Source organism: Pteronotus mesoamericanus, unplaced genomic scaffold, assembly GCF_021234165.1.
Source record: "Pteronotus mesoamericanus isolate MK-2021 breed Mesoamerican mustached bat unplaced genomic scaffold, CSHL_Meso_final contig_25, whole genome shotgun sequence".
Lineage (NCBI taxonomy): Eukaryota > Metazoa > Chordata > Mammalia > Chiroptera > Mormoopidae > Pteronotus > Pteronotus mesoamericanus.
In genome coordinates this window covers 18,905,589-18,915,289 of record NW_026555105.1, presented here as the reverse complement: position 1 = coordinate 18,915,289, position 9,701 = coordinate 18,905,589, and the positions used below count along the sequence as shown (strand labels likewise).

Here is a 9,701-nt window from a genome sequence, read left to right as displayed (position 1 = left end):
AATTTCCAAGGTGATTATCAGCACATAGAGAAAACCAGGCACCCAAGACTTCATGAAGAAGAAAAATGAGACACAAGAAATGGGAAGAACAGATCAATACAGACCTGAGGTATTATAATTCACAGACACAGGTTTTTAAATATTGTACACATAAGATTTAAAGCTAGAAAATAGCTACAGAGAACAAAAAATAATTTTAAAATATGGAAAATTTAAGAAGGACCCAAATAGAACTTGTAGATATATCACCTAATATGCCCATAAAAAATTAGGCACCAAGCCCTGACACATGGTCCAATATCAGGAGAGGGTGTTTGGAAACTATTTGGATCAGCAAGTTCCTCCTGGCTGCTATCTTTGGCTAAACCCTTCTCATGGTGATAAATAAGTTTCTTCCCTCAAGAAGCCTGGGGTAAAGAGTTGCCGCATTGGAATACTTATTCCTTAAAAGCCCTTTTGAATTGTACCTAACTCTGAGTTCCTTGGGGAAAAGCCTTTTTATTCATTTTACCCAAGTAATCAAAGTTATCTACTTAGCAAGCACTTACAGAGTTCTTGCTGTGTTCCAGGAACTGTTTGTCACGTGCTTCATTTCATTCTCATAGCAGGCCTATGAAGTAGGAACTATAATCATGCCCACTTAACAAATGGGAAACTGAGATGCAGAGAAGCAAAGTAACTTGCCCAAGATGATATAGCTCATAAGTCATGAAGTCAAGATCGGAATCCAGGTCTCCCAGCTCCAGAGTCTTTTATCTTTATCACTGCATTAATTTGCTAGGGCTTCCATAACAAAATACCATAAACTGTGTGGCTTAAGCAACAAAAATGTATTTTCTCACAATAAAGGCTAAAAGTCCAAGATCACGGTGTTGGAGGTTTAGTTCCTTGTGAGGCCTCTCTCCTTCACTTTCTAATGGCAAGCTTCTTACCATGTCCACAAATGGTCTCCATTCAGTATATGTTGTCAAATATTCTCATACAAGGACACCAGTCATGTTAGATTAGGGTCCACCTATATGACCTCATTCAATATTACCTTTCTAAAGGCCCAATCACCAAATATTCTCACATTCTGAGGTACTAGGGTATGAACACATAGAATGTCAACATATGAATTCTGGAGGGACACTATTCAGCCCATAACAACCATCATTTCTTACTCCAAGAATCTCAAAGTTATGATTGGATTTGGTTCAGCGTCAACCAGCTAGCCCTGAGGGAATGGGACATAGGACAGATAGATTTTAGTGGAGGAAAAGATGGAGGTAAGGAGATGAACGTTTGAAGCAGGGGAATCCTGACTGGGGAACCTGCTGGAGAACCTCACTGAAGTTCATTTAGTTGTCCCATCAGTCAAATAGTCAGTCAACAAACATTTCCAGGTTATCTCTGTGTCAGGGCATGAGTTCCAATCAGAATGAATGAAGCACCTCCTCTGCTCAGAGGGCTCCCTATTGTGGGAGTAGAGAAAAGGCAAACTTCCAAGGGCTAAAGATTATCACATGTCAGGGGTAGTACCAAGTACTGTGAGAAACTAAAATATCTAGACAGGGATGCGATATCATCCAGGGAACTCAGGGAAAGCTGCTGAGAGGGGGTACGAAGGCAAGCTTCTATTGTTCCAACAATGGTGGAAGATGGGCATTTTTTTAAAAAGATTTTATTTACTTATTTTTAGAGTGAGGGGAAGGGAGGGAAAGAGGGAGAAAAACATCAATGTGCAAGAGAAACATCGATTGGTTGCCTCTCACACAGCCCCTAACCGGGGACCTGGCTCGCAACCTAGGCATGTGCCCTAATCAGGAAGCGGGCACTCAATCCACCGAGCCACACTGGCCAGGCCAATGTGGACATTTTGATAAGAGAACAGCAAGTGCAAAGACCGGAAAGAGCAGATAAAAATCAACTATTTGTATATGCATCTGGATATATAAAAATACATGGAAAGCTTCCAGGGCTTGTATTGGTAGAATCTTGTACTGTCCAGTGCCTCCCAGTGGCCCTGTTCATCTCTCCTTCCTCATCCCCCTATACCCATACCTCCCTTTACAGTCCTTGGGCTCCTTTTATTTTTAACATAGGGCCTTTGCACTTGCCCAAGATGATACAACTAATAAGCTCTGCCTTTCTTGTTCCCTTTTCTCCATCTACTTCCTCAGAGAGGCCCTCCTTAACCACCCTGTCTGAAGGAGGCTCCCTCCTCCCAGAAAAAAAAAAATTAAAGTCGTGGAATCATTCCCCGTTTTTTTCCCTTGTTTACAGCCCATCTCACCTGCTGAACTATGACTCTATGAAGGCAAAGATGTGTATGTTTTTGTTCATGGATGTGTCCTCAACATGTAGAATAGTGGCTAGCACACAATAGGTATTGAATATTTTTTAAATTAATTAAATGAATATGAATGTACTAATATATTACTTGAATGATTCTTTTCAAAGAACAGTTATATTGAGAAACTCTTTCAGGGAAGAGACGAGGAGGATGTAAGGCCATTGGATCAATGGGGATGTTAAAGGAAAGACAGGGAGGAGGGAATGCTGGCCTTACTCCTGCCAGAGAGGCACTGAGAAGGGTGGTTTAGGACTTGAGATGGGGCCTATGTCTCCAAGGTTCCCAGAAAAGAGGGTGGGGTATGGAGTCTGGAAGAAGAGGGGGTTCTCTGTGGGGGACATTTGCTCAGAGCTCATTGTGCAAGGTGGAGACTGGAAGAGGAAGGAGGAGCAGTGGTGGGCAGTACAGTTGTAGTGTTCAGGGCAAGACGGAGAGTTTACTGGTGTAGAAGTCAGCTTTGAGGCACGTGTAAGCAGAGGGTCTGTGAGGCAACTTACTGTAACAGTGGCTGGTAAGTGTTTCCGGAGGACAGAGGAACTTTGAACAAGTGTTTTTCTTTTCTTTTGTTTTTGTTCTTGTTTTACTTTTAGGAATTTATACATTTATTTAGTGAATATAAGAAAATAAAAATTGTAATTTTTATTGCTTTGGATGAGGCTATAACATAATGAAAACACTTAGAGTCAAATCTATGGTAGCGCGTTGTAGGAGAACTTGGCTCAGGGGAGAAATCATTATTGATGGCGCCGCCCTCGTTCCTTCTACCCCTACCCCCACAAGTTCCCCAACGCCTTCTTGGTGTCCAAGTGTCCATCTCCGAAACCACTATCACACCTTGTAATTAAAGATTTAATGTTCGTCTGCTCCTCCCACCCCTGACTCCACGGAAATGCACCAGTGTATTCATGGACTTAATTATAAGACTTGATGTATAGAAAGCCTTCAAGAGCGGCGGAAGCACAGGAAAAGACGAGAGATGGGTGTGTTTGACCAAGGACTGAAGGACGTGCGGGAGGATCCCTGTGAGATCTATGAGGTTGGGCTGAAAGTTGCTGAAGCGGGTATTGGAGGTTTATGCGACAGAAACGGGGTCCCACTCGGGGATGGATGTCTGTGTGAAGAGGGAATGAAGATTCCCCAAAAAGTGTAAATAAGGGGTTAAGCCACCGGGGACTCTTTGAGATGATGAGGGATTAAGACCAGGCTGAGATGGGAGTCACAGGTGGCTCCCAAGAGGCAGAGCTAGGGCTCTCTGTGGGAGAAGGGAGTGAGAAGTCTATGACAAGGATGCGACTCTTTGTTGCACATTTGCGGCAGAGGTCCTGTGTTAATCGCAGGTCCTTGTGACAGAACTGGGTGATCGGGTGAGGTGGGAGGAGGGGTTGCAAAAGTGGGGGATTTAATGTGCAGTGGGAATAAGTAAGGTCCGTACTGTGGAGCTGAGGGGGTCCCACGTGCAATAGAGCCGTGTGTGAGAAGGAGAGGAGAGAAAGGCAGGTGCGGTGTGGCGGCGACGGGTCGGAGTGCAAAGCTGGAGGGTTCAAATGAGGCGGGGATAAGGGTCCACATGCGCTGGTCACTGGATCACCGAGGCGGAGCTGGGTTAGCCCCGGGACGTGGGGGTCCCGCAGACGATTGCCGGGTTTCCAAGACTGAGGGCTCAGCGGTGGCTCCCGGGCGCCCCCTGGCGGCCCCGGCCCCGCCGCCGCCGCCGCCGCGGCTCCCACAATGCTCGCGTAGCCCCGCTTCGGCTCCCGTGGCGGCGGCGGCGGCGGCGGCGGCGGCTCCAAGATGGCGCAGACGATCTTCGAGGCCCTTGAGGGTGAGCGACGGCGGTGCCGGGGGAAGCGGCTGTTCCGCGTTGCGCCCCCTCCCGCCGCGCCCTCGCAGCGCTGGGCCCAGGGCGCGTGGCGGCCGCGGGGCGTAGGCCGCCGGGGCCGGAACAGCCGGGGGAGGGGCGCGGGCGGGAACAGCGGCGGGAACCGAGGCCTGCCGGTGGGGTGGGGTAGGGTGGGTGTCACAACACCGAACAGCATCGGAGAGGAGGCTCAGTGGTGGGGCGGGCCCCGGGACCGGAACAGCAGGGGAGAGAAAGCCCTGGGAGGGAGTACCGGGACCGGAACAGCCAGGGAGGGCTGGCCCAGCGGGGAGAGGGCCTCGGACCGGAACAGCACCAGCTGCGGGCGGGTGCGGGAGGGCTCTCCTGGAGGGAACAGCCAGGGAGGGTGGGGCTGGTCAGGCCTGGAGCTGCGCGGAGAGGGTGGCCTCTTGTTGCTGACCGTGGTGTGGGAACTTCTGTGCGACGGGAGGGCTTTGGGGCCGGCGCCGCCAAGCCAGGCATTTTGACCACGAACTTGTATTGAGCATAGATTGTGTATTTCGTGCTGTGACATAGTCTCAAATTCAGACCAGAAAAGGATAGTCACCACCTGCTTGCAAGACCGGGAATTGGTGCTTACGAAGCCAGCAAACATCAGTGGCCTAGTTTGTGCACCGTCCTGGGGTGCAGAGTTTTATAAACTAAAACCGTTGAAGGATGGATGCTAAGGGTGTGCTTGGCTGGAACTTGATGCTCCCAGACCTAAAGCAGTAAACACTGGGGGCCGACTGATTGTCCTCTGCAAGATCCCAAAATGGGCGTGGGCCTCAGGAGTAGGGAATTGTGGGCTTTGGAGACAGCAAACACCAAGGGCCTGCTGGAAGCCTTGGAGGAAGCCTCAGTGACTTCAGGGTCAGGGCAAAGAGTTGATGTTGAGGGGATAGAAACCCACAGATGTTCTTGGAGGGATGTGATAGGATGAGTATACCTGTAATAAGAGTACAGACTGAAAGTAGGCGGGACTAATGGTATGTGGCTGAGACCTTGAGCGCTGCAACTCCCCAGGAGGTATCAGTCATGTATCTTCACTTCTTGGAGGATCAGAGTTCTCAACCTTGAAATGCCGTGTAACCCTCCCCCTATCGGTAAGGCTCAATTTCGGGAATTCTCATTGAACCAGACAGAAATGATAGACCTAGCAATTATAGAATAGTAGAAAATACAAATAGTAAAAGAAAATAACCTCAGCTGGCTTTCACTGCTATGATGGTGAGGGATGTAGAGGGCAGGAGTCAGCAGTGGTTCCTTCCAGGAGGTCAGTAGAATGGGGTGAGGCCTATTTTCTCTCCATGTTCCATGGGCTTCCCCTGTCTTTGAATTTTTATTTCAAAAGTGTGTTTGTGCATTGAGTGATGAAGAAAATAAAGGAAAAGTCAGTTCTGAGAACAGTGTGATACATGCTGGGCTAGAGGAAGGGCAGCAGAACTGTGGGGATCTAGAAATGACCTAGGCAGTGCAAACTACATTTGCAAAGCTCTGCGGGTACAGAGAGGTCTTCTGGGTCTTCTGGGACTCACAGAAGTTCATGTGGGCAAGCAGCTCGAGATGAGGCTTGTGAACTTTATCTTGGATTCAGTGTGGAGATAAGAAAGGGCTTTCAGCAGGGGAGCAACACAATGTGATGTATGTTTTATGAAGTTCACCCTGGCTGCTCTGAGCACAGACTGGAGGGGGCCACAGTGACAGCAGGGAGGTGAGTGAGCTGACTGCAGTTGTCCTGCTGAGAACCGATGGTGTCATGGGCCAGGGGGACAGCCGTGGGGATGGAGAGAAAGTGGATCTGAATGATACTGGGAGGCAGAATAGCTAGATTTGTTGAAGGACTAGAAATGCAAGGAGGGAGGGGTGATTGATAGGTTGAGGGGAAGAATCAAGGGGTACCCCCGGGGCTGTGGCTGGGTGGACTGTGGTGCCCTGTTCTTATCAATGAGGATTACTGGGAGAGGAACAAACTTAGGGGAGGTGGTGACACATTTAGTTTGAGTTGTTTATTTTTATTTACTTAATTTTTTATTTATTGATTTAGAGAGAGAAGAAGGAGGAGAAAGAGAAATGTTGATTTGTTATTCCACTTATTTATGCATTTACAGGTTGATTCTTGCATGTGCCCTGACCAGGGATCAAGCCCACAAATTTGGTGTGTTGGGACAACGCTCTAACTAACTGAGCTACTCGGGCAGGGCAGTTGGAATTCAGTTTAGATAGGCAGCATTTAAAAAAAAAAAAAGATTATAGTTTTTTAGAGCAGTTTTAGGTTAATAACAAAGTTGAGAGGAAGGTAGATATTTCCTGTGTATTCCCTGACCCCCCACATTCATAGCCTCCCCACTACCAACATAGCTCACCAGGATGGTACCTGTTACCAAGGAGGAACCTATATTGACACACCATAATCACCCAAAGTTCATACTTTACCTCAGGGTTTACTCTCAGTGTTGTACATGCTATTGGACAAATATGTAATGCCATGTATCCATTATTATGATATCACAGAGTATTTTCTGCCCTTAAATCCTCTGTGCTCTGCTTATTCATTCCTCCCCCGCAATCCCTGGCAAGCACTGATCTTTTTATTGTCACCATAGTTTTGACAGGCAGTATTTTTTTTAATATGTTTATTGATTTTTTTTAGAGAGGGAGAAAGAGAGAGGAACATTGATATGAGAAACATCAATTGGTTCTCTACCATTTGCACCCCTAGCTGGTGATCAAATGCACAGCCTAGGTATGTGCCCTGACCAGGGACCGAACCCTCAACCTTTAGGTGTACGGGACGACCGTCCAACCAACTGCACCACACTGGCCAGGGTTACAGGCAGTATTTTTTAAATTAAAATATTTATTTTGAAATAATTTTTTTCCTGAGGACTCATATGCAGTTATAAGAAATAATACAGAGAGTCTTGGCTGGTGTGGCTCAGTGGATTGAGTGCAAATCAAAGGGTCGGTGGTTAAATTCCCAGTCGGCACTTGCCTGGGTTGCGGGCCAGGTCCCCAGGGGGAGGTGCATGAGAGGCAACCACACACTGATGTTTCTCTCCCTCTCCTTCTCCTTCCCTTCCCCTCTCTTTAAATAAATAAATAAATAAATAAATAAGAGAGATCCCATGTATACTTTACCTATTTTCCTCAATATATCTTACAAAACTATCCTATCATATACAACCAATCAATACACAGAGCAGTTCCATCACTATTAGATATTGCCCTTTTTTTAGCCACATCCATCTCCTTCCCCTTTCCCCACCCCTGCCCCCATCCCTGAGGTCTGTTCATTTCTAAAACTTTGTCATTTTAAGAATGTCACATAGCCCTGGCTGGTGTGGCTCAGTGGATTGAGCACCAGCCTGCAAACCAAAATGTCACCAGTTCCATTCCAATCAGAGGACTTACTTGGGTTGTGGGTCAGGTCCCCAGTTAGGGGTGTGTGAGAAGCAACAGATCAATGTTTCTCTCACACATCAGTCAATGTTTCTCTTCCTCTCTTTCTCCCTCCCTTTTCCTCTCTCAAAAAATAAAATCTTAAAAAGAAAAGAATGTCATGTAAATACAATCACATAATATATAACCTTTGAGATTGGCTTTTTTAAATTCATGATATTTCATGGAAATTCATATACTGTTGTTTATATCAAGAGTTTTCTTTTTTATTGCTTAGTAGTATTCCCTGGTATAGATATACTGCCAGTTTTTAAATTTTTTTATTTTTATTTTACATTTTGAGAGTACATTTATTAAAGCTGGAGACAGTGGAACAAGGAAGGGCTTAGGATAGAAGAAGCAACAGGAGAGAGCTTAGGTGGGGCGGCTTTGGTTCTTTAGAAACATTATGGGAAAGAAGTAAGCCAAGGCAGGGACACTCTCAGCTCATTGGAGAGTCAGAGAAAAGGGGGCTTGGGAACAGACTCAGGGGTTAGCTCCGGATGAGCCCCCACTGCCCGTAGCTTCTCTGGTTCCAAGTCTTGTGGGGTTTCTTAGAGTTTAAGAGATGCACGTCTGTGGGGGAAGAAGAGGAGAAAGGGAAAGGCATGGGCGTGTTCCCAGGAAGGAGAGCATGCCTGGATGTACCAGTTTAACCATTCACTTACTGAAGGACTTTTGAACTGGTTCCAGTTTTTTACTATTATAAATGAAACTATCCATGTTCATGTACAGATTTGCACACAAATGCTAACATACAATTTTGCGTAAACAGTAGAAGATTTACTAAAGCTCATTCAGGGAAGCATGAACTGCAATATTAGGGAGAACTAGTTTGAGGGTGAGTGAGGCTGCCCAGAGAGTATAAGAGGGAAAGACGAGAGAGTCCAGACAGAAGGAAGCTTTCAAATTAGAAACATTTGGGGGATGGACAGCAGACGCAGAAAGTAAAGGAGGCCGAGAGGGCATGAACAGAGAGGTGGGAGAGGACGCAGGAAGAGTGGTATCCTGGAGCCAAAGAAGGCAGTTTCAGGAAGAAATGCCCAGTGCTGCGAGATGGTCTTCAGTGATATCGGTGCAACGGTGGGGCTTAAGCCCCAATGGAGTTGGGGAAGGAGGATGCAGACGTAGAGGGTGTGAGGCAGCTCTCATCAGATGCTTGATGTTGAAAAGAGGAGAGATGGGAACATGGGTTCAAGAGAGGGCATTCTAGAGAGATCTGAGCATGTGTCATGGATCATGGGAAAGGGTTAGTTGGTGGCGAGTGGTTTCTGAGGGAGCAGGAAGGGATGGAGAGAAGGGCTAGCCTCAGCAGGAACACAGCCTGCATTGTGACAGGGGAAAGTATGGGTTCACTTTGGCTGACGAGCTAACGGTTCTAATTTGTATTGCCGTTAGAAGCTGGTGCAGGAGTCTAGGTAAGAGCTGAAAGATTGGAGAGAGAGCATCGGCTGTGGAGACAGAAAGAAGGAGGCACCCTCTGCGTTATTTGGGAGGAAGGCATTGTGCCTAGGTGTCCTATTAGGTGTGACTAGGCCTGTCCTCCAGCTAGTGAAATGGCTGGACAAGTATACTTCTATGAACCTCAACAGTGACAACTAATTGGAAAACATGGAAGTAATCTGCTTCTCAAGAATCCCCTGACTACAAGTTAAGATTATGCTATTTATTGCGGAATAAAAAAGATAAGCATGAGTTGGAAAACAAGGGAAGCAAGGACACCTGAGTGCAAACAGATTTGTAGGATTTTTGGGATGTGGATGAAGACTTGGTAACATGATTTTCAGAGGGTCTGTATCACTTGGGTTAGATTCAGCCACGATTAAGAAAGCAGCACAAACTGTGAGTGACTTGAATAGGCTAGAAGGTCATTTCTGTCATATGGGAGTTAGGAGGAAGACAATCAAGAGCTATGAGTGTGACTGTGGTCTCCAAGATTCTCAGGAGCCCAGGATTTTTCCACTTTTTTTTGCCTTGCAATCCCTAGGATATGGCCCTTTTCCTCATGATCTGGGGTGGTGGCTAGAGTTCCCACAATCATATTCTTTGTTTTTCTTTTTTTTAAGA

At 46.6% G+C, this 9,701-nt stretch overlaps 1 protein-coding gene across 1 annotated transcript in view; it reads left to right on the top strand.

Moving 5' to 3' along the window:
• The first annotated feature begins 4,104 nt into the window (after positions 1–4,104).
• Positions 4,105–9,701, top strand: part of ZNF341 (zinc finger protein 341) — a 43,706-nt gene continuing 38,109 nt past the window's right edge. The window contains exon 1 of the mRNA XM_054573875.1: positions 4,105–4,157. Within this exon, the coding sequence (XP_054429850.1) occupies positions 4,127–4,157 (31 nt within the window). The 5' untranslated portion in view covers positions 4,105–4,126. The remainder of the gene's footprint in view (positions 4,158–9,701) is intronic.